Source organism: Pomacea canaliculata, linkage group LG9 (assembly GCF_003073045.1).
Source record: "Pomacea canaliculata isolate SZHN2017 linkage group LG9, ASM307304v1, whole genome shotgun sequence".
In the NCBI taxonomy this organism is placed as follows: Eukaryota; Metazoa; Mollusca; class Gastropoda; order Architaenioglossa; family Ampullariidae; genus Pomacea; species Pomacea canaliculata.
In genome coordinates this window covers 12,133,195-12,156,868 of record NC_037598.1, presented here as the reverse complement: position 1 = coordinate 12,156,868, position 23,674 = coordinate 12,133,195, and the positions used below count along the sequence as shown (strand labels likewise).

The window sequence follows — 23,674 nt, the reverse complement described above, 5'->3', positions numbered from 1 at the left end:
TTGCGACATTTAATTCTGGTCTCCTTTAAGCTTTTGTGGATTCATCAGTACTGTTAGCAAAACATTTTGTGGTGTTTGATGTTGACTCCTTGGTAGAAGTGATTCCTAATAAATCAATACTTAATACTTATAATAGACTGGAATTTCAATAAATATGTTTGATTAAATTTGATGATTCTAAATATTTAGATTTTTTAAAAGTCTGTTACCAGTTTGGGATTTCAGTAGTTCAGATTATTTGTATACATGTGAAAAATTATTTTGTCACATGATTATTTTTATTCTTTTCTTTCTTTCAGACCAGTATGCTGAAAAACAGGGAGGCAGGGCGATACACCTGTGCAGGGTCTGTATGAGGCATTTTCAGAACAGACATGCCCTTGAGCAGCATCAAGAACTCTCCAAGCACACTTTGACCCACATGCCAAAGCTTGTCAGATCAAGTGTCAGACAGTCGCACATGGTTCCCTCCTCTCCTCAGAACCAAGACATCCAAGTAGAACACCACAATTCTGTGAAGGCAAATGATGCCACACCATCTCTCACAGGTGTCACACAGCATGATCTTGGCAAGCCTATTTTGCCTGGATTTTGGCTTCCTAAACGAAAATGCAGGAGACATGCAGAAAAACATCCCTCAGAGCAATGCTCCCAAGAGGAGTTTATGCTTATTTGTGGGCTTGTGACCAGCTCTAATGCTAGTCGCTTAAAACATGAGGCAGAAGAGAACCTAGTGGACCTTGACTGTCAGATAGTTGCAGTGGAAGGGCTCACCAGTGCAGCTCCATTATCATCACCGCGTTCTTCCATCTCCTTGATGGCTCAGCTCAGCCGTCAGACGTCGCTGGCCCGAAAGAGACTCATCTTTGATGAGGATGCAGACGGCAGTGACAAGGAGAATACTGATGTTAGTTCAAGGTCTGTCCTGCCTGCAGGCCAAGGCTCCCTGCTTGGCATTGCCTTCTCTTCTCCTCTGGGACAACGACTGAAAAAGCATATAAAAATAGACCTACCTTTGCCCATTGTGAATGATGTTGAGAAATACTGCAAAACATTGTCAGAGAAAACTGAATTCTTACACAAACTTCGCTTGCGACCTCTTTTGGATTATCCAGTGACTTTCCGAAAGAGGAAAAGGCTGATGTGTGCCTACAATCACACTTATAAATTCAACTCAGAAGAGAGGAGAGAATTTGTGAGGACCTATCGTACAGGCTTAAACAAAAACAGTCGCTTGCTCAGACGGCAGATGAAAAAGTGTGTAATTTGCTTAAGACGAGTAAGTGAGGAGGAAATCAAATTATGGAGTGTGAAAAGGAGAACTATTCTTAACCAAGAGATTCCCATTGATGATGATATTTCCATTGTGCAGGTGGACATTCCAGAGTCTAGCTACAGAGCTGTGTGTCAGCAGCTGCCGGTGATCACGCCTATCCATCAAAAGAACTGTACAAAGGTGAGCAATAGTGCTGATGAAGGTTCCAAGGTTATTTCCAGAGAATCATCAGGCAACTCACTTCACCATTACCCTACATCTGTTCATTCTAGCATTGCCCCACAGAGATCACAGTTTCTTGTTAAGAAAGTGAGCAAGAACTTTAATGGACAAGAGTCACAGAAACTATTTTTTGTGCCGCTTGAAGAATCTCACTTTCATGATAGACCAAAAGCTTCAGTGGATCACCATAAACCAAATTGCAGCACTTCACAGGAACCTCATTTATGGCAGACTAAAAAGTCTTTGGAAACTACTAACCATAAAGCAGAGGCTGTTCCTATGTCAGGAGACAGTAAACCTAAAATAAGAAGAGTGCGAAAGCAGCTTCTAAGTCGCAGAAAAGATTTTGGGGTAGAAGACAATGATATTACCATTGAAAGCTGCTCTTCATCTGATGAGGATATAAGACTTGCAGAACAGGGAAGGCAATGCACTCATAAAGCAGATCTCACTTCAAGCACGTTGGGTGTGTCTTCATCTCTTTTGTGCAAAAACATTGTTCCATCGACAGATAAAGTGAAAACAGCTTGCTCACTAAAAGCCGAGTCCACACAAACCTGTGTTTCAGCAGTATCTCCTGCACCCATTGAAAGACATGCAGATCAGGTGTCACTGCCTTGTGAAACTAGTAGCTTTAAATCTCCAGACATGCACCGTTTAAACCCTGCGCCTTCCAGAAGCACACAACACAGCAGACAAGAGTTGGTCTCATGCACTCTGACCAGAGCAAGTTTCAGTGGTGGAGAGAGCAAACAGTGGGTGGGATCAAAATCAAATGCCAGCACAGAGACAATTCCTGACATGCACCTGAGTGCTTACAATGTACGAGGCTCAAAGCTTAGCAATGGCGATGTCCATCTCAGCATTGATGCTGTCTACAGTGCTGCCGACCTGAGCGATAAACAGTTTGCTGCCTCTCTTGGATTGCAGTTTTCAGAACCTTTGCAAGAAGAGCTGCAGCAAGCCCCACCAAATTTTCTCCATTTATCATCTCCACCCATTTTTCCTGGGCATGCTTGCACAGATACTGAGCGTTTCCGCATTTCTTCAAGCAAGCCTCCGGAGAAGTCCATGCTGGTTCAGCGCCTCGTGGCACCACCAGCACATGTCTTACCTTCCTTCCGTCCCATCTTGCCCAGGCCATCACTATTGCAGCCACAGGTCCTACCTCTGCCAATGTCATCAGAGTCCCAAGGGTGTCATGATCTTCCTTTGTATCTTCAGCAACAGCAGGAGCAGATAAGGCAGCAGCCACAAAATCAGCCCACAAAACTGGTCTCTATGGACAGGCCTTCTTCAGTTCAGACAAAAAGGCCTGCTCAGCCCCAGGGTCATCAGGTCAGCAAAAAGCAAGGGGTGGGTCATGAGCTACCTGGCTGCCCTCCACTGCTGGCTGTGGATGATTGGCATGTTGTGCCTGCGTATGACAACGATGATGATGTAGTGGAAATAATTTGTATAGATGATGACTAACAGCTGTGAATGCAACACATCATCTTAAATAAAGCTAGCATTCTTATCAGGGGATGCCTTAATTATGCCTTTCTGAAGTCACAGTGAGTGTAGAAGAGATGGATGTAAAGTTGATAGTTTTTTTTAACTTTGCCATTTAAAATGTATAGAGCCTTTAAAGGCTACTCTTTTGGTGAACCTCCATACTAAAAGTAACAATGAGACTTCTTTTATACATTAAGTGTTTCCTGCACCTCTTTGCCGTTGATGTTTCTTTTATCTACTTACTTTTCTTTGCCTCTAACATTGCATACAAATGGCCATAGAGATCAGCTTGTCATGTTTACTAGGGTTGTATGTTTGTTTTCTGACCTGCTCTTTCCTGTTTTTTGTTGCTGGTGTTGTTTTTGATTTGATCCATTTTTGGATAAGATATAACATCAGCACAATGAGTTGGTAGTGTGCAACTAACATGTATTTAAGTTTGGTGAAGGAATAAACATGTCTGTAATTATTTAGTTATTGATTGTATTTTCCTTAAATTACTTTGTTTTAAGATATGTCTTAACATATGCAGACTTAAAAGACTCAGACATCATATAATGCATGTACAATTTTCAGACTGACAAAATCAGCGCACATCAGCTTTCCTAGTGGAAAACATCTAATTTGAATGAACTATACATAAGTACATTTGGTTACCTTTTGCTTTGAATTTCTAAGACCTGTGGTTTCTTAGATGGTGCAGAATGTTTGGTTGGAGAATAAGAGTGGATGCATATGTACGTGCTTGTAATATTGTATATATTCATGGATGCAGATGATTTAGCACTGTATTGCTATTTACCTGTCCTGAGAGTGATAGCATCTGATACTCCAGTGGAGGGGAGTGGGGACATGCCCCTTAAGCTAAAACCTGTAGATTTGAATGTAGGTGAGCACAAAGAGGTAATGCAGTTTATAAGCAGCCAGTAATATGGTAGTTTGCATCCAGATCTTTATTAATTTTTTTTCTTTCTATGTATATGAAGGGCATTAAATTTTCTTGATGCTGACAGTGATAAAATAACATTGCCAGTATGACATGATGCAGTCCTTGTACAGATCTGATTTGGTTTTATGTTGTCTCCCTTTTACAGGACATGAACAGTGTGGTACTTCTATGCTTTTCTTTCTCCCCCTTTCACTTAGGCTCTTGCCTGCTAACATGCATAGAAGTAAAACAGGTTTTTGTTATATGTTGGTTTAACAACCCTTAGGAACTTTATTTTTCCTTATTAAGTCACTAGCACTGAGTCACAGCCGAAGGATCCACAGTAGCAAGTTGAGGCTGTTGCAGAATGCTGACTAACAGCATACAGGTTTATTTTACAACAAAGTTTAGCACACACGCCTGCAGGAGTGTGTATGTGTGTTGCAGCTGTAATGTGAAAAATGTTTGCTGTTTTAAGAGAGGGTTTTACAAGTTACAACCGCCAGGTTATTGTTAGGGTCTGAGAAGTATAGAATAACGTGTTTGAAAAAACACATCCACATTGACTGCAGGATCAGTTAAATAATCTACTTATCAAGACCCTCCCTTTACTGTGTGGGTGTTATGTGGACTTTAAACAAGAAGTTGACAGAGGATCTCACATGTTACTATGGTCTATTTCAGTGATGCCCAACCTTTTTCGGCCTGCGGGCCATATTCATTTCGGACAGCCGCGTCGCGGGCCATATCCATTTCGGACAGCCGTGTCGCGGGCCACTTCACCGCAAAACTACAAAAAAGAGAAAAAAAATAGAGCAGATACCATTTTTTATTAGAAACAAGTTGTACTTACCATTAATTATGTAGTAATTAGTGGGATATTTGAAGTTATTTTCCCGAAACCAACTTCTGAATGTCCGGCCTCATAGTAGAGACACCAACTCGGAGCACTGAATCGAAATGTTCATCCATTGAAAAAAAGATTGGGAGACGCCCCTACGTGAGGATAAATACTTCTTCTTCCCTGTTTTTTTTTTTTTATTACTAACATGCCGATTTCCTGCACTGTGGGCAGAAGTTTCGTGGGCCGGATATGGCCCGTGGGCCGTAGGTTGGGCATCCCTGGTCTATTCTATATATCTTCATCCCCACTGCAGACTGTAGAGTACCACCCAAATATGCTGCATTGGGTTCTCTGTAGTAGCACACAGCTGTGTCCTACAGGCAACTTTTTTCACCAGTTATGCATACAATCATTTTGAATTTCATCTTTTCATGATGTGATTAGCCTCTAAACCTTTACACAAACTTGTGTAGTAACTCTAGATATGCACTTCACAGTATAATGAGCTAAAAACAAAACAGTTTAAAAATGCCCCATGATATCCTAAACAAAGAAACAAACTTAGATGTAAAAAAAAAATGTGACAGATAGGATACAAAAAGGTAACTTTAGAAGAAGTAAAGTGCATTTGCTGCAGTGTCTTGTGGAGCACTATGCAACTGTTTTATGTCATCTTGAGCACCATGCAACTGTACTTAGTAGTATCCATAGAACTCTAAGCAGCTATTCTGCAATGTCCTATAAAGCAGTGGTTCTTAAAGTATTTTGGACCATGGAAAACTTTACTTAAGTAAAAAATATGGTAGACCCCCCCCCCCCAGGCCTAAAATCACTGTACCATGAATTTAAAATTTAAATTGCTGCATTTGTTTCATTACAATTCAAAACTAAATGTACTGTTGTTATAGTAATATAGTAATAAGTTTATATAAAATTACTTCGCAAAGTACACACAAAAATCAAAAATAAGAAAGTGCACTGCATTACTAAGGGTAACGGATGATACAGTTAAATGATGCAATGCTTGTGCTGTGACTTAAAGACTTGGTAAGCGTGCGTTTTTATGTGAACGAGCAGTTGAGCATTGATAAATTAAAACTTGTATGAAATCAATACAGGACTAATTAGAGTATCTGGGAATTTAAACTCTGCTGATGTACGACCGTCAGCTGCAGACCACAAGTGGTCCGTGGACCACACTTTGAGAACCACTGCCATAGAGCTCATGTAATGTTCTGTCCTGAAATTTTGCACAATTATGCTTGGATGTGTCATACAGAGCTCAACATAGCTATGTTGCATCAGACTCTGCCGAGTGCCACACAACTGTGCTGCACTGTTTTGCCTCTTGATGTAATGTAAGAGATAATTTTGTGTCGTTTAGTTTTTTAAAATAGCTAAACTTATAATATTTAAATTATGCAAAATCATTATTGTTTCTGTGGTTCTTTTTTTTCTGTAAGTAAGCTATGTTTTCAGGACACTAAATGTTCTTCAAATCCCTTTTTAGTTACATTTCTTTTAACCGCAATGCTTTCTGGTTATGTTGCATCTTGCCTGCCTTCAGAAAGAGGCATTTCTGAAGTAGGTATGTTTAGGCATTCCATCTTCTAGGCTGAGGACACGTTTATAGTGCCAGCCTCATTTTCTTGAACATTCCTGTAGTTGACCAAAAAACTTAAGATTCACATAGGCTTATAGCTCTTGAAGACAGCTATTTTAACAGGCACTTTCAAAGTTCTGCTCCCCCCCTCCCCATCATTAGCAGTTTATTTACAGGGTTTTTTTTTTGTTATTCTTATTTAACTTGTAAGAATAAGAAAATATCATCTTTGTTTTCTTTGGACTGGAGAGTTGAAGAATATGACTTACTATCGATCTATTAAAGCATGTGATTATCATGTGCTGTTTACCATTATTGTTCATCTGGCTGCTTTCAAAAAGGGAGAGAACCTCTGATCAATAGCTAACCTTTCTAAACTTACCATTTCAGACAGAAAAGAATCATTCAGTCTACTGCATGGAGTGGTTAATAATCTTTGTTGGCAAGCTCTTAACTTGTACTTGCCTGACAGCCCCAGTATTATACCAGAGTGATTCTGATCTGGAATGTATTATTAATTAAAAAACTTGTAAATGCTTATGTCTATTTTGTAGAGGAAAGAAACTGCAAAACAATAGAAATGTATGCAGGCATGAAAATACAACAATCTTGCATCTATACTTTAACTTTTTTTTCTAGGAGTTGGGAAGTAGAGAACAAAGTTTTTTTGTTTTTTTTTTTTTTTTAGTTCTTTCCTCGGTGGCATAGATCTACAATAAGGCCTACACTTGGAGATCTTCATTTCTAGAGAAACTAGAACTGTTGGCATATTATCTTACAATTTCTAGCTCAACATGCAGATACAAGTACATTATTAAAATGCAAAATAAAACATATATATTTATTTAAAAGAAAGCCATTTTACAATGAAGAAAATTACAAAACTGCGAAGAGATGAAGCTAGCAAAACATTTTATATTAAAAGCTCGTCACTGGCCTGTCCACAAAAAACATCACCATAAATGTGTAAAAAATAAATGAGAAAGACAAGCTGAAAGACATTTCTTTATAAGTATACAAAACTTTTAAGCATAATTTTATAATGTATAAATATAATAAATTGAAGCATTTATGGACAAGGTTTTTATAATTTCATAATAGAACAAAAGCTGCACACAGCTACATTACGGAATTTCACGGCAAGAAAACACCACATGCGCATGTGCAAAATATATAATCCAAGTGTGCATTTTAACTCCCATAGCAGTGATGATGGGAACTTTGTGATCCTGCATACTCTGTAAATGTATTATCAGTCACCCTGAGCAGAACTCTTCTGGAACCATGCCCATTTTGACAGCATGCACACAGAATAGAAACCATTATTCCTATACAGAACTCTAGCCCTCTACTAAACACTTGCCAAAACAGAGGAGAATAAAGTTAGTTGAGACCAAGTGTCTGCAGCAAATCTTGTATAGGAAATGTATAACCAATGACAGACCATGGAACACTGTCAAGCAGGGCAAGCTGGTCGATCTGGTTTGACCATGCGACCCAGCATGACAAGTCCAGGGTACCTTGGAGATGGGGTGGACATAGGAAGAACTGGTCAACAAATGCAAAAGAATGGACTGGTCATTTCATGCAGGACCTGCTCACCTTCACTAAAAACAGGCTTTGTCAACCACTGAGTCTATGCAACTGTTCTCCCCAGCAACTAATACTAATGGACCAGCATAACTGCTCCCAAGTTGGTACCAGTCAAAAGATGTATAGGACTCAAAGATGTTGCGTTGCTATGCATTGGCCAGTGGTGGCCCACATCAAGTCTTACTTCAACTATTTCTCCATTTTTATACATGGAAGACATGAAGAGGAAACACAAAGTGGTGTTGATAGATCCTAATGTAACAGCCTAAATCAGTCTCTTTTTATGTACATTATGACGCTTTGAAAGGCGTGGTCTTCACAGTAAAGAGATAATGTTCTGTAAGATGAAGGCTTGTGCTGACAGTACAACTCTTTTGCTGAAACACAGGTACATTGTTAACTATTCATGCTCTGTTTCTCTCACACACACACACATACATATGCTGCTTAATTTCCTCTTCATAAATCACAAAGAAACATTTGAAGCTCCAACTACTCAACTGTAATTGGAGGAATACGCAGGTGGTGGCTCAATGCTTACACCAACATGTGCTCCAGGAAGTGGCTGGCGGCCTTGACCAAACTGCTGCACTTGTTGTCCAGCACTCCAGTTTGGCACATACTGGTTACCAGATCCATATCCCTGGAAACCAAGAGATTCCGGAATGCGCGCACCAACTGCAGGATAAGGCAATTGTTGCCCTGGAGTCACTACATCTCCAGTGAAACCGGCACTCAAAACCCTGTCATTGACACTGGATCCTGCTGTTGATGAATATCCCTCTGCACCCCCCCATTTGACACTCCCACCTTGTGTTGCTGGATGATTCTCTGAGCTAACCTCAGAGTTATAGCAGTCACCACAGTTGATGACAACATAGACAACCAGGAAAAAAAGAACAAAAACAGAAGCAAAACCCACTACCATCCATTGCCTCAGAGGTGCTGGGAAGCTACTGTCCTCCTCAGTCAGTGCACCTAAAGAACCAGAAGTACACAGTTATCATGTAAAATTTTAAATATCATCGCTCTCCACAGGATTTAAAATTAAAAAAATATTGCGATGCTATGCCATAAAATAAAGTTGCACACTGATAATTTTTTAACTGTAACATTTAATGCAGAGGAGAATGAGACTATGCCTAATCGAATTAACACTGGCAACCTTGTGCATCTGATGATTTAGACTTTGTCAAATATCTCTCTCCTTAGTTAAGGGGTTAAAAAAAAATCGCTGCCATATAACCTCCATAGACAATCGTGGGACTTGTTCAGGGCCATGTACTGTATTTTCTGTACTACTTCATTTATTTGTATTAAACTTAAATTATCCTATATTGCCTTTAACTTGATAGTAATTTAAAAAAGCTTTAAATGTGACACATTTAGAATCACACCACATAACATCATAGCATTTGTTTAGTGCACTAAGCTTATTGCCAAATAGGGAAATACACCAAGGAAGTGCTTTGGTATTATTGTCACGATCATCATGAACTAAAGTCTAAGTTTGAACTGGGGAACAGGGTTCTTCCTGTAATCTACAATGATTGCTAATCCTTCTAAACCAGTTAAGACTGAAAATGAGTGTTCAACTAACGCTGCTTTACTATGTGAGCCATACAGCTTATGAATGTTGGCATATGTGAATAAATAGTGATTGTATGTGGGTCTGAATTGTCTGGCTGGTGACCTGTTTAATGGCTAAGAGTGTGTGATGGTGTTGTTAATTTTGCTATGTAGGTATTATTGATTCTTGATTGGCTACAACTGTGTGAGCTGATTCCTAATTGCACTCTGTGACAAATAAAGTTGTATTGAATTGTGCTTCTGATTGTAAGTTGCTCTTGGCTATTTGTAGCATTGGATAAAACTGAATATTATCCATTTTTATAAATTATGCAGGCTATATATTGTCAGTTACAAGGTTCAAAGGCAAATCTGGTCTAACATAAGGTACATACCTGCTGCTGGTACAATTATTATGAAAAGAATTTGTTGAGAGAAGATGCATATGCTCGTCCACTGTGTCATTCTGTCCATTTACTGATTAAAAGACGATTCTGTTCACCTTAACCAATCGACACTGCAAAATTTCAAATGAAGCTCAAAGTATATCTGCTTTGATACATATATTATGTGTAAAGGTTAAGATTTCTTCCTATCTCTTTTGTCTGTTGATATATATCTTTAAAAAAACGAATTGTTGTTATACACTAATATAGGTAAATGCAGCTACGCACACATCTTCACATTAATCTACCCACTAACCATTATAATCACTGCCCATGATCTGCGTATGTGTTTACTACTCACTGTACATTTGTATGTGATCGTTCAGTCGACTAATCAAAGTGCCTTTCCTCAGAACTTTATTTGTACTTTAAACAATATTGAACTTACTTCTTCAAGTGGCGCTGACTTTCGCTTGTTTTATTACGAACAGCAGAAAGACACCGCAAGTCATTTATATTTCACAGCGTCTATTGTTCACTAAGAACTATCGAAAGTTGAGCTACTTCCGACCCGGATGTTTAGTCTCGGGGGAAGATAGGGGAACTAACTTTGTTTGTCGCCGCTTATGCTTAACTGATTGATCTGCCCCTGAAATAATAATAAATATATCTATTTTTCAATCCCAAAAAATCTAGCTGCAGCAACACCAAACGTGTGCCCGTTCCGTTGGCTAAATAGATGACGTAGTTTCATGTCTTGCAATCTGATCCCAAGACCGAGAGACGTGAGCGTGAAAGATAACTGAATTATATTAAGTGACATATTACTCAAGGAACAGTATATATATGTTTTGATTGTGGCCGCCTATGTACTCGACGAATACCAATCTAACACACTCTCTCTCGCAGACGCCACTACTTGTTAACTTAGACAAATAAAATGCATACGAAAATGAAGAAAGTAATTTTCTCTCCTTGCGTCCATGCGTGAGGCGAACACACCTTTCACACAAGCACATGCGTACACGCGCTCACCCTTTTAAATTCTCTCTCATATCCCATGCATATTATAGTTCCATCACTGACTTCATGCATAGGAATACATAACCCATAACACACGTATCGACGAATGCATAGACGCTCACTCATACACGCTTGGCACTACGCAACAGTGAACACAGCTCTATAATAGGAGTGACATTCAACATTCAGTCCAAGCTCCATATAACTCGTGATAACTATAGTGAGGCTACTGCTTTCGCTTAAAAACTGCTTTATCAGGCGTGTTGTTCTGACCTGGACATGTCTGTACGTACGACCCCAGAAAGCACACACGATAAAACAATCCATTTGTTCTATTCGACCTATCAGCCACAATCTTACCCGCCTGTACAATTATGAAATTGTTCTTAATACTTACTGTCTTAAGAGGTCACAGTTGGTCGATTCGATCATTGAAAGATTCACACAAGTTGATTAGATCATATCTATAAATCATTCAACTCACAATTTAAGGAAACTATGATGTCCTATTTTGCGTCATAGATAAAACAAAATTGCATGCACCTATGAACTGATTTTTTAAAAAAGTAGCAGCTCTATTGTTGTTGGCTGACCTGCGATAAATGTATATTAACGTCAATCTTTCTTTAACTGTATATGGGCATGACATAAGGATGCCGATCTTGTCGAGATGTGTGGTGAGATCAATATAACTCGTGACTGTGGTCGAATTTTTTTTAACAGAGTGGGGTTGCTAGACCCATGCCCAACCCTCCTCCTTCATCCGGGCTTGGAACTGGCAGGTTACATGTATATATTTCTTTATCCCAACCCAGCAACTACTAATCAACATTTTTATTCCAAACTTTTTCAAAGCTCAAAATGCCACCTATGCTTAGCAGAATTTCCCATACACAATCATGACTATGTTTGCATTCTAGCAGATTGTATTGAAGACTACATTGTCATAACTTTTAAAAATATAATAAACAAAGACACTATTCTTCTTCTTACTGAGACTACTTTTAAAAGTGACTTGAGACTAATATAATCTTAATGATAGTGATTTATGTCTTTAAGCATAGCTGCTAGACCAAAAATGCTTTGAATGAAAGAATTTGTGACCATCCCAAGCTGTAATAAAATTTATGAGCAATGCTAGTAATAAACAAGCAACACCCATACATCATTATGCAATATATTGTTTTATTTCATCAACACATGAAACATCAAGGAAAGGTTTTTAACATGAAAATCACAGCTGGACCTGTTACAAAGCATGCAAGCTTCAATTATTAAAACGTGCAAAATAGTGTACCTGCTCTAATGATCTCTCTATGAACTCGCATGAAAGGAGTATGCATTGGCAGTGTGGTCAAAATAACTGACCAAGAAAACATTCATTGCTTAAACAGGTTGCATATCAACTTGGAATGCACAGGGACCAAGGAGACATGGTTTGTTAAACATTTGCTACTTTTCAACTGCTGCTAATTTAATGTTACACATAAAATAAGCACAGCACTATTAAAAAAATTCAGGGCTCAGATCAAGAAAGAGGATACTGTCTCTGACACTCTCTCCATAAAAATGTTTTTCCTCCAAACTGAAGAAGTATTCCGACAAACTTTTTTGAGCTTCTGGTGATTGAGGAAAGATAAGTGCACGAAGATCCAGATAATAACATCTTAAAAATAAAGCCATTTAAAATGAACACACATGTACACATAATTATGCAAATCTTTTTGATTATTTTAACTTGTAATTAATGTGTTTGTGCTAGAGATGTCTTATGGCTAAAGCTCTTAGTGCACATCACTTACAGCAGATTAATGATCTTGAGTCAATTTATCATCCACCCAAAACATCTATGGGTCAATAGAAGGTAGGCTGAGAACTGAGGTATCATCAAATTTTTATTATGCTCAATAACCTAAGCCAAGATAACTATTTCTTTAATCAATCTCTACAATACATCAAACTTTCCATAAATAGCCATTTATGTTAACCCAAGCTGACCAAAAGCAGGACATGTAGTACACTTTGTGTTGATGCATGTAAAGAGTTCAAAGAAGATATTCATCAAACTAGTCCACGACTGGCCTATTTTCAGTACTAGTTTGAAAAAAATCTGTGTGAGTATAAGAGAGTGTACACCCATGCAAGAACATGAAGATGAATATATTAGAACTAAGTTTCAACAAACTGAGCTTTCAAAGGGTGAATTTAACACACAAAAAACTGACGGGAGGGTCATCAAATATCACCTTTTTGGGGCAATTATTTTTGCTATATTAATTCCTGTAACTCTAAGTTAGGTAAAGGTCCCACATTCTCATATCCATAGGGGAAGTGAGCACATAAGTGGTTCACAGTGTTTACAGCAGGGGATGTTAAAGATAAGAGCCCATTTGTTTCCTTCCACTGCTTCTTACCTTCATAGACCAATCAGGTACCTGTCATTGAGTTAGGGTAGACCAGGTTTCCCCATCAACAACCTCATTAACAGTCAAAATAGTCACTGGAATCGGATGCTGGAAGCCCTGATTAGACTATAGTCACAATGGTCCATGAAAATTTGGATGCAGGGGCCCCTGATTGCCATCTATTATATGATACAGTGCTGCAACAGGGACCCTTGCATCAGATCTGGGGCTTCCTGCATATGCTCCTCAACAGAACTAACCACAAGGGTCTTAAAACTCCCCTCGTCTCTGCTTTTAGCACTGGCATTAGTTTGAAAGCATTTCTGAGAATAAACCAGTTCTTTCTCTTCCAGTCTCTAATCCTTCTGTTTTTAAATAAAATTATAGAATCTGAGCATTTTAAACCTTCTTCTTCTTGTTTTCAGCCACCAAGTCCCACTGGTTTTTTTAGGTACATGTGTTTTCATCCCATTTATTAACAGATTTCTGTCATAAATGTGATATGCCCCCAAGCAATAAAACAGTAAAATTGTTTTTTCTTTTGGAACAAAAAGCATCTTTTAATGCTTTTAATAAGAAGAATCAACCCTTTCAAGGAAATTGTAAAAGAACATGTGCATTTAGTGCACAGAAAGAAAACAATGATAAACAACAATAAAAACACTACTGTGCAAATATGTGCTATGTGCAAAATCATGAATATGGCAAGATTTACTTTCTAGATTTTGACTTGGATCACAGCATTTAGTACCCTAAGCTAAAAATATCAATGTGAATGATATATCTTGGACACACACATAAAAATATGCACTTTTGTATAAGTGGAAACATCCATGTTTATGCATAATAGCTAATAAAGCTCATTCTGCAAGGAAATGTATCACATTTTATAAAACAGTATTATCCAGGAGAGTCATATCTCCACTTTTACTGTGTACATTATCTGAAATTAACATTTACATTTACCTTTCTTTATACCATTTCTAGCAATTATTCATGCAAGGTAAAAACCAGCCAGCACTACTGAAAGCAGTACACCATTAAACAGTCATTAACTGGGTAAGGTTCAAGAGAGTCAAGAAAATCCTGTCATAAGTGCCTTTGAAATTTACCCAATTGCCCATTTATGTAATACTGCCCTCAGCGCAGAAGTGTCCACAAACCAAAAGAGGAGTTCAGCATGACACATTTTTAAAAGGTTATGATATTATCAGGTGACGTCTTGGTAGTCCAGCTTTCCAGAATATATAAAGATGCTGATCAAATGTTTACAGCTGTCTTTTTTTCACAAGCTAGAACCCTACTGCTTGAAGTCATTAAAAATCAATGTAATGCGAACCATGACAAATACATCATAGAATAGTTATTTGCTCAACTTGGCATCAACTATCAAGATGGCATCTCATACTAGCTCAGCTACAGTGTATTCTTTGGTCTTGTTAAGTTAATTAATCACTGTAAGAGCAGAAATCCCCTTTGTACCACCTCCCCCCTACAACACACACACTTCCCTTGATAATTATTGTAATACATATCACCAATAGTAAACCTAGCTAAGGGATGTGCACATTTTACCATGTGCATGATATTGTGTAAAAATGGCTAAAAACAACTCTGTGTACCAACTTACCCTTTCAAGATGTTTCTCTTGCACTTGCTTGTTCTTTTAATGAGCATTGCCTTGTCCTTTGTACAAAATTGTATGACTGCTCAGAAATTACACTGGAGTGGTACACACCTGCTCAGCAAGCAAATGTAACTAAGAGATCCTGCAAGTTTTGGCAACTTTGGAGTTTGAGCAACTCCTATTAGTTTCTATCAAAGTAGATGAGCCTGAATCCACCTACAATTGCACACCAATATATACTCTCTCTCCACCCACCCCTCCAAATTTCTTTCTCTCTCCTTTTTCTCAAGTGTCACGGTCACTTGGTTTCTCCTCAATATTGACATAGACTGCCAATGTATCTCTTGCAGCAGGCATACGCAGAGCTTCTTCGTATGAAGGGGGGCACTCACCAAAGTCTTCTGCAATGTGGCCATTTTCTGAAAGGATTGTAGCCCCTTCAGTCTGATGAGATGAAGCTCCTCTTTTCACCACAGAATTCTTTGCATCTAATGCACCCCTAGACACCCTGGCAGAAGGAGTGTTTTGTATTCTGAATGTCTCCATGTGACCATTTGCATGAACAAAGGTAATGTCCCCACTGTGGTGCCTACCTGGTCTTGGACCAGCTGTCCTAACTCCATCTGTTAAAAATAAACACCAATGTTTACAAGTACAAAATCTGAACACACTGACTTGATAATATATACCTTTATGTAATGTGTGTATGCATCCCTAAGAACTCCTATCTTGGTGATTTTAGCCCACCCACCCCCACTCCCCCTGTAAAATATGTCTTTATTCTTCACAGTAACACTATGCTCAACATTACAAAAACAAATTATAGACGGGTTGTACATAAATAATTGGAACAACATTCACATGACATCATAATATATATATATCCAAAATATATATATATGGTTGTTCTACCACTTTAGCTTGAACATTTCTGTGTTCCACATAATATCTGTTCAATAAAATATGCAAATACTTTAAAGAACTAAAACTTTGCTAAAAATATCAATGCCACGAACAATTGTGGGTAAATTTTTAAAATCATTCTTTATGGAAAGATACTAAAAATTACAAAAGCACGTGAATAACATTCATATTTATCAGACTATAGGATATATCTGTATCAAACTCACTATGATGGTTGTTATGCTGTCCCCTGGAGTGAGTGAAATCAGCATGTGGCAATGCTGTGTACATGTAATCTGATTCTGGCTGTGACTCCTGGCTATTATAGAGGTGAATGGCACGCTCCATGTTCTGCTGAGCACGGCGCTCATGGGACTTCCTTACCAGATGTAGCAGATATCTCACAAGGACATACAGAAGAGCACATACCACCAGCACCACCACAACACCCACTATGATCACTACATGCTTCTCTAGTCCCACGTTGGAAGGTGCTTCTGCAAAACAACGGTGAGTTCTGTTCTAAAACAAAGCTGCTAATATTCCAAATTTAAAAAAGTCTCTATTCTGAATGTCAGAATCTAGTAAATTTTTGAGAAACAAATGTGTGTGTGCATATATATTATAAACTTCAAAATTTAAATGTGTTTTTTTCCCCTCCTGATCGGCTTCTTTTGGAGGATTAATATCCAACTTTTATTTTTTAATTTGGAGGACTTAAACAGAAACTGATATGACAAAACTAGGAATTGATAAAGAATCTTTAATTAAACAAATTTATAACATCAAACGTGTTTGGAAAAAAAAGCTTTATGATTACCAACACTCAAAATAAAGATAGGCTACAAAAATGTATTTTGTTTCTTTGTTAACTAAAGTGACCCCTATGGTTAAAAAGAAGAGAAGAGCATCCATATGATTCTAAATGTAGAAGAGTTCAGTTGGTGATATTATTTTCTTATAGATCAGTTCATACACACAGAGCTGGCATGTTAACTATATTATCACAACTCTTCTCCAAGCAATGTTATGACCACTGACAGCAAATGACAGGACAAATACTGGAACTTTAATCCATATGTTATTCAAATATATTCTAGAAATGGCAAAGGTGAAAGCAAAAAACACATGCTGCCATTTTCATAAACAACTAGCCTAGACCTACATCCAATACTGTCAGCTTTAAATAAGGTACAATAAAAAAAAAGTCTTCTGTACCTATTTTGCTGACAGTTGACTCATTGTGCACTTACTTTGGATAGAAATCTTTAATTTATGATTTTAATAAACTTATTAGTTGAGATAATTTGGAATGTTCAGGATTCGCTTAAATGAGGCTAGTGAGTAAATGAGCTACATATTGTATTGAATAATTTTTCATCCCTCTATAATAGTAAAATATGCAGAATACACAAACATTAAATGGAAAATTTTTTTCAATTTCTTATCTTTTAAATACAATTATCAGTTACTCTTTATGCAAGTCATGCAACAATACTGTTGTAAGATATGTAACTACAGACTGCACTCACTCAATATCACTCAATATCTCTCAGTATTCTGAGTATTCTCACCTGCCAGTGAAACATTGATCCTAAAGTTGTACCGTGCAAGGTTTTCGTTGGCTCTATGTACGCTTATCTTCACATAGTGCTTCTCTTTAGCATGGAGCATTTTCACCTGCCCTTGATTGCACTTCAGCTTCAGCTTAACAGGGAGAGAAACATACAGGAGATAACCCAAAATCTCAATGCTGTGGGCAGTATGGCTAAAGTGAATGCTGTAATCTTTCTAATATGATCAAACACTGTCGTACAAACAACTGTTCTTTATCTTTGAGCATTTATACTGCTAATATGGCTTCTAAACTAAGAAAACTTTCTCAAATGGAAATGTATTAAAATGATTCCACTTTAACATAAATAGTTGAATAAAGCAAGAAGAAAACACTGCATAGAAATTATGCTCTCATAACATTTCCTGTTCTCCCTCTTCTCTCTTTAACAGGAAATAACAAGCACATTCTAGGTATTTTGTGTGTGTTTTAAAGTATCCACTTAGTATCCAAGTATCCACTTAGTATCCAAAAGCCAAAGGCTAACAGCCTAATAAGACAATGGATAAAACAAAATATTAATTAATTCTATGGTATAATTATCATATAATTAATTCTCACATGCTTTATAATTAATGAGAGTATGTGTGAATTACATGATTATTATACCACAGCTGATAAACTAGTATTGAGTAATGTTCAAAAAAAAAAAAAGTGGTTAACCATTTCAGTGTTGTTATCTGTAAAATCAGAGACTGAAGACTGGTTGATGGAGATGGTGACACCACAATCCTCAATATAAACTGCATCAAATTTAAGTTGAAGAACACTGGGTTGATCTGTGCTAGCTCCTACAACAATGGCACAGTCCAACATATACTCTGAATTCATTTTTCCACGACCCACGATGAGAAATGAGCGTTCTTCTGACACCCAATAAATGTTGCCCACCTTTGAACACACTTCCTTGTTGTCCATGATTACTTCTGCAAAGTTCAATGAAAACAACACAATATTGTTCAATTCTGTATATTCTATACTGTTGGTCACCAATTAAATATGACAAATGTTTACTAATGAGGACAATTACTTTTTTTTACATTCAGTGTAGATGTAGCGTGAACCTAGTACAATATAATTTAAATAACTGAGTCTTACAAAAATAATTTTCCCAATTTTCCTCAAAAATACCAATCACAAAAACAAGATGACAAGACAAAACAAGTTCCTGATTTGTATGTAGATTGCAGCATGTCACCCATTTTCTTTTTTTTCATATCTAAAATTTTTTCTTCCTGTTTCTTTTTTGTCTAACCCAGATCTAATGACACTTTTTTCCCAGCAAAGACTTTTCAAGACATATATGCTCATGTGTATCTATATGAAAATTTACCGTTTGCTGAATATTTCATTCTGTTTTTGTACATTCTTTTGCAATTAAAAAAAACTCTTTAGGTTGTAATTTTCATCACTTTATAGAATTGCAGCTCTTGCTATGCATGTTAGGAGTGTGCCAAAGAATCATCATACCATGAGTAGAAACAATCCACCTCAAATCGCTTTCCACAATATTCAGCATGCAACTGGCATCTAGAGTTTAATTTGATATGCAAAATTTGAAGGCACGCATAAAATTCTTATAAAACTAGCATTCTTTGTTTTATGTTGTAGAAACTTGCTTCAGGCAAAAATCAATCTGACCAAATGAAAGCTGCAACCAACGGACTTACTCTTTACTTCCCATCCATGGCATCTTGGGCCTATATAGTGCAGTAGATGCAACAGCAGTAGCAGCTGCAGTAACATCATGTGAAATTTAAACTTTGACCCAGGCTATCTAGAACAGACACACAATTATTAAGCACAGTGTACTTTATGATCACTCAAAACCTGTAGAAATTCCAAACTTGTATGAAACAACAGCTATGGAAAGCGAGACAACAAAATATAAACAATAAAAGATGCAGCCACCAAGTCACAGCCATGAGGAAAATAGCACATCTTTAAAAAGTTTAGTCTCTTACTTTTTTGCCCTTACTTTGTTCTCTAGTTTTGTATTATAATGCTTATGTCAGCTGGAAAGCTATGCATCACTTGTCTTTGTTTTGAAAACATGTTTCCAGCATTTCTAATTGCTTCTGCTTTGTTAGACCTGTTCTTACTCTGAAGCTTTATCATGTTTATGATTTTTTTTTTTATATGCAATTTTTTTTAAAGACCAACCTGAGCTGTTTGCATTTTTTTCAGATATCAGTAGATATAGGCAATATAAAAGTAACCTGTAAATTTCAGCCTCCAAAACCCATCGGTTAATTATCTGCTACGATTCTACCGGTGATCAACAAGCTCTGTTAACAGTGTACTATGTCACATTGGTACACCCTTCACAACATTGCCTGCAGTCAACACCAATCAGAGAGAGAGAATGAGCGACAGTTCAGATTATTTGGATACTGACAGTCTGCACTTCTTGTGGTTCTGAAAAATTGCTACTTTAGCACAAGAAATGCAGACTTTCAAGGTCCGAATAACCCGAACTGTCATTATGATTTTGGTGTTGATGGCTGGGAATGTAGTGAATGGTGTACCAACGTGATGTAGTACACTGTTAGCAGCATTTGTTGATCGCAGGTATGAACTGCATACTTTGCTAGCAGATGATTAATTAACGGATGGGTTTTAGAAGCTGAAATTTACAGATTAGGTTTGTATCGCCTATATTTACAGAAATCTGCCAAAAAATTTAAAAAAAAAGCGCTTAGGTTGTTCTTTAAGGACTTTAATGATTTCTATCTCCTTATTCAAGGTATCTTGTGGAACCAGAGATAGATAATAAATAATGTTGCTGACCAAACATTTCCTGTTTACACTTGGTTTAGAATCCTGTTTTTTTTTTTTGTTTTTTTTTTTTTCTGGTGAACCTCCCATGTAAGTTTCTCTAAGAGTTCTCTGGAGAAATCACTTTTTTTTTTTGTTACTCTTGGCTGGTGTCCTGGAATGCTGCTAACATCTATTCTAGCCATCTATTAAAGAGGAAAAAATTCTGAACAGACCATTCTCTAGCAGCAACAGTATTATTATCTTTCTCCTGGCTGGCCTTGATTATTCTTACCTTATACTTTGTTTAGTAATGTTTAAAAAAAAAAAAGAGAAAATAATGAAAATAAAAATATAAGAATCTGGTAACAAATTCAACAAATAGTGTTTGATGATTTCTTAGTAAAGTCAACAAGAGTTAGCAACAGACAACATTTAAATTTAGTGTATTCCAAGCAACAGGTTGTAAAAATAACCAAACTATGCAATAGATTTTGTCACATTTAATCTTTTTTCTTTTGTCATAGCTAGTCAACACTCAGCCATGTAACCCTAGTTTTAAAATATTTTGCATTAATAATTTCCTGTTTAACTCATGTAAGTTAAGGGCTATCTTGTAAGAAATAAATATAAATTTTGATTATCATATTTTCCTACACATTAGGTAAATTTTTAATTCCATGCGTCTGTATGGTGGGTCGCATAGCCACCCTTCAAAAGCTCCGTCTTGACTTTACAATTCACAAATAAGAATTTAATTCTATTTTATTTTTTAAAAATAAACATATGTCATAAAATGTTCATATGTGAAATCAGCAACAGATCTTGTCAAATGTTTTACGACATAAAGACAAGAAACTCCTGATCTAAATCGATATATCTAAATATGAGGACTCCCATCTCATCAAATCTACTAAGACTACTTCATAGCTGCTACTGTTGTCACAGATATTGGTAAAAACACTTTTTATTTCAATAAATTAAACATAATACAGAATGAAAACCTCTTTATTCATTTTGTTAATTATTCTTCATAAAAATACGACATGCATACCAACGATTCCACTGCGAGAAAACGTTTTCATGCCCGGCGTTACTCCGCATCCATTTCAGTGTAAACAGCACCGCTAGATAAGGGAAATAACTCTCGTTTACACCATTTTCTGATTGTTTAAATTAAAACGATGGTAAGGACGACTGAACGACGAATGAACATCTAAGCGTTTCGTTTTCGTTTTTATAGTCTGTAGTTTTATGACCATCCCATGGACTTTGATATTTTAAACTGATAGCTGCAACCAGAATGTCTCAGCCTTTGAGTTGGACGTAAATCTGTTTCTTCTGTTGTTCACATCTCTGTTGAGTAGTTTGTTTACGGTATACAATACGCTTTTATCCATCTCTGCAGTTATATGACTTTGTTAAAAATTTGTTGTGCATTCTTATTTGCTTTTATTAGACTACACAACCTCCTTGCCACTTGTTCTGAAAATCAACAGCACAGAATTATTTGGCGCGTTTTGATTGGCTTATTTTTGTCAAAAAACATTTTCTCCCGATGTAAACAAACAAACGAAAAAACAAAAAACGCCCTTTTTACAGAATATTTACCTTTCAGTTTGTTCTTCATATGTTTCCTCAGTATTCTCCTTCCTTGCTCAAAGATTTCTTAGACTAGCAGTACTGTCGTCTGTAGTTTGTGAACAATTTCTGGATGTTGAACAAGCGGTCGAGGTATTCGTAGCTCATGAAACAGTACGGTTACAACTCGAAACGCACTGCATGTTCTGCAGTAGTACTACATAACACTGACCCGTCTTTGTCAACATATTCATGTGTTATTTGAGAGGAAAATCTATATCTGTCAGTCTCAACACAACTGCCTAACAGCAGAAGAAAAAAGCAAAGCAAAACCAGGTGCCGCCTCGAAACACGATAAATTAAGGTGCGGTCATTGACTAACCTTATTCTTGGTTCCTGTTATTGTGTTTTCTGTTTTTTAATTTTATTCTTTGTTAGTACTGTTGTTTATTCTTTTTAGTTCATATGTTGTTTTCTGTACCTCGTATCTGTCCATGTTAAGAGCATATACTCCTTAATAGGAGTGTGAGTATATGCGCTTTATAAATTTTGCATTTATTATTAATCGATTAGCAGTCTGTGGGTGCGGTACACAGATTATTATTAAAACTCGGTGTGCACGTTGACGCTTCGTAGTGTTGTCATGCGGAATAGTTGAGTGGCCCCCACTCCTTACTTGCGCGCGTGTGTATTATAATGAGTTTTTAAATGTAATATAGTATTATTTTTACACTGCTGTCTTAATATTGCTCTTATTATGATTTCTGCTACTGCCTATTGTCCAGACTTTGAAAAGCCAGACAGAAAAGAAGGTTAAAGTCCTGTACTGTACGTCATTCACCATCACAAGAAATTGTGGTGTCCAGCAGGCCTTGATACTTATATTAGGAAATGGATTATCCAGAGTATATTATCTTTCCTGAAAGGTCATATATTCCCCGAGATATTTACAAGGTTCAGCTGCTTAGTGAGAGTAACATGCATTTTCTTTGAATTAGAAACGTTTTTCCTGCACACCACATACACGTCAGCACCTATTGTGATATACCAGATCTTATTACGCAATATCGCTGATTCAGCCAAACAAAAAAACAAAACAAAGTACCACACACAAAAAAAGATACCTTTTCAATTTAAATTCAAGACATTATAGAACAATTCATTTCCTGTATGCTGCCACCTCATCCATTGACCAAGAATGTTAAATCAGATTTAATATCCGTGCCCCGCTGCAGCTGCACAAGAAGTTGTGTCTTTGTCGACCAAGTACGTTATATCCGATCTGACTTAACTCCTTAGAATGATGCAAAGTGATGGTGAACACAAATTAAGTGTTCTCTGGCTCAGATCCATCGTTAATGCTTTTGAAAAAGGCATGATTCTGCGTGAGCATGGTCACACATTCATGCCTGTTCCAAACACACCTATGATATTCGAATCCATTGTGAAAACGTGTAAGTGTTATAGGCAAAAGGATCGTTGACAAAGTCTCACTGGCCAGCAGAGTTTAGTACATGGAATATGAAGCTGGTGTGTATCAACTACTGGTTCACATCAGTAAAAGGCTTTTATTGTAGCTCCTGGCCAGGAGTTGAAAAAAAAAACCAGTCACTTTAGGGGTGTTCACTGCTATGGAGTAGAAACATTACAGGATTCCTGAGAATTTGACATGCATCAGATACACATGCTAGTTTACAGCTGAGCATCATGTGGCGAGCCATCAGTTCGGTCAAGACATGGATTAAATGCAGGTCAGTCCTCAAAACTGCAGAAATATTTTGGAGCAGGATGGTAAATACAGTTTTCTTCTTTGAATGAATGCATTGTATGTCACTTCTGAAATAT

General features: G+C 37.1%; 2 protein-coding genes and 1 long non-coding RNA gene across 7 annotated transcripts in view; 1 reads left to right on the top strand and 2 right to left on the bottom strand.

Moving 5' to 3' along the window:
* The window catches only part of LOC112572063, a 33,714-nt gene extending 29,663 nt beyond the window's left edge, over positions 1 to 4,051 (top strand). For all 3 annotated transcript variants that reach the window (XM_025251582.1, XM_025251583.1, XM_025251584.1), the window contains one exon: positions 300 to 4,051. In XM_025251582.1, the coding sequence (XP_025107367.1) occupies positions 300 to 2,971 (2,672 nt within the window). In that variant the 3' untranslated portion in view covers positions 2,972 to 4,051. The remainder of the gene's footprint in view (positions 1 to 299) is intronic.
* Positions 4,052 to 8,803: 4,752 nt separating this feature from the next.
* LOC112572398 lies at positions 8,804 to 10,526 on the bottom strand. Its single transcript, XR_003100983.1, has 3 exons — positions 10,367 to 10,526; positions 9,928 to 10,049; positions 8,804 to 8,941 (listed from the first exon to the last, which is right to left on the bottom strand). It is a non-coding gene; the product is annotated as an uncharacterized LOC112572398 (long non-coding RNA).
* A 1,580-nt stretch (positions 10,527 to 12,106) lies between these two features.
* LOC112571571 lies at positions 12,107 to 22,659 on the bottom strand. 3 transcript variants are annotated; one of them, XM_025250647.1, is made up of 6 exons: positions 21,860 to 22,659; positions 19,162 to 19,268; positions 18,155 to 18,417; positions 17,451 to 17,583; positions 16,104 to 16,373; positions 12,107 to 15,596 (listed from the first exon to the last, which is right to left on the bottom strand). In XM_025250647.1, exons 2-6 carry the CDS (start codon positions 19,238 to 19,240, stop codon positions 15,259 to 15,261), a joined length of 1,083 nt encoding a protein of 360 aa, XP_025106432.1. In that variant the 5' UTR covers positions 19,241 to 19,268; positions 21,860 to 22,659; the 3' UTR covers positions 12,107 to 15,258. The 3 variants fall into 3 exon arrangements, with proteins under 3 accessions (XP_025106432.1, XP_025106433.1, XP_025106431.1); XM_025250648.1 differs by lacking the exon at positions 21,860 to 22,659 and adding an exon at positions 21,303 to 21,761; XM_025250646.1 differs by lacking the exon at positions 21,860 to 22,659 and adding an exon at positions 21,303 to 21,733 and having other exon boundaries at positions 19,162 to 19,264.
* Positions 22,660 to 23,674: the final 1,015 nt, after the last annotated feature.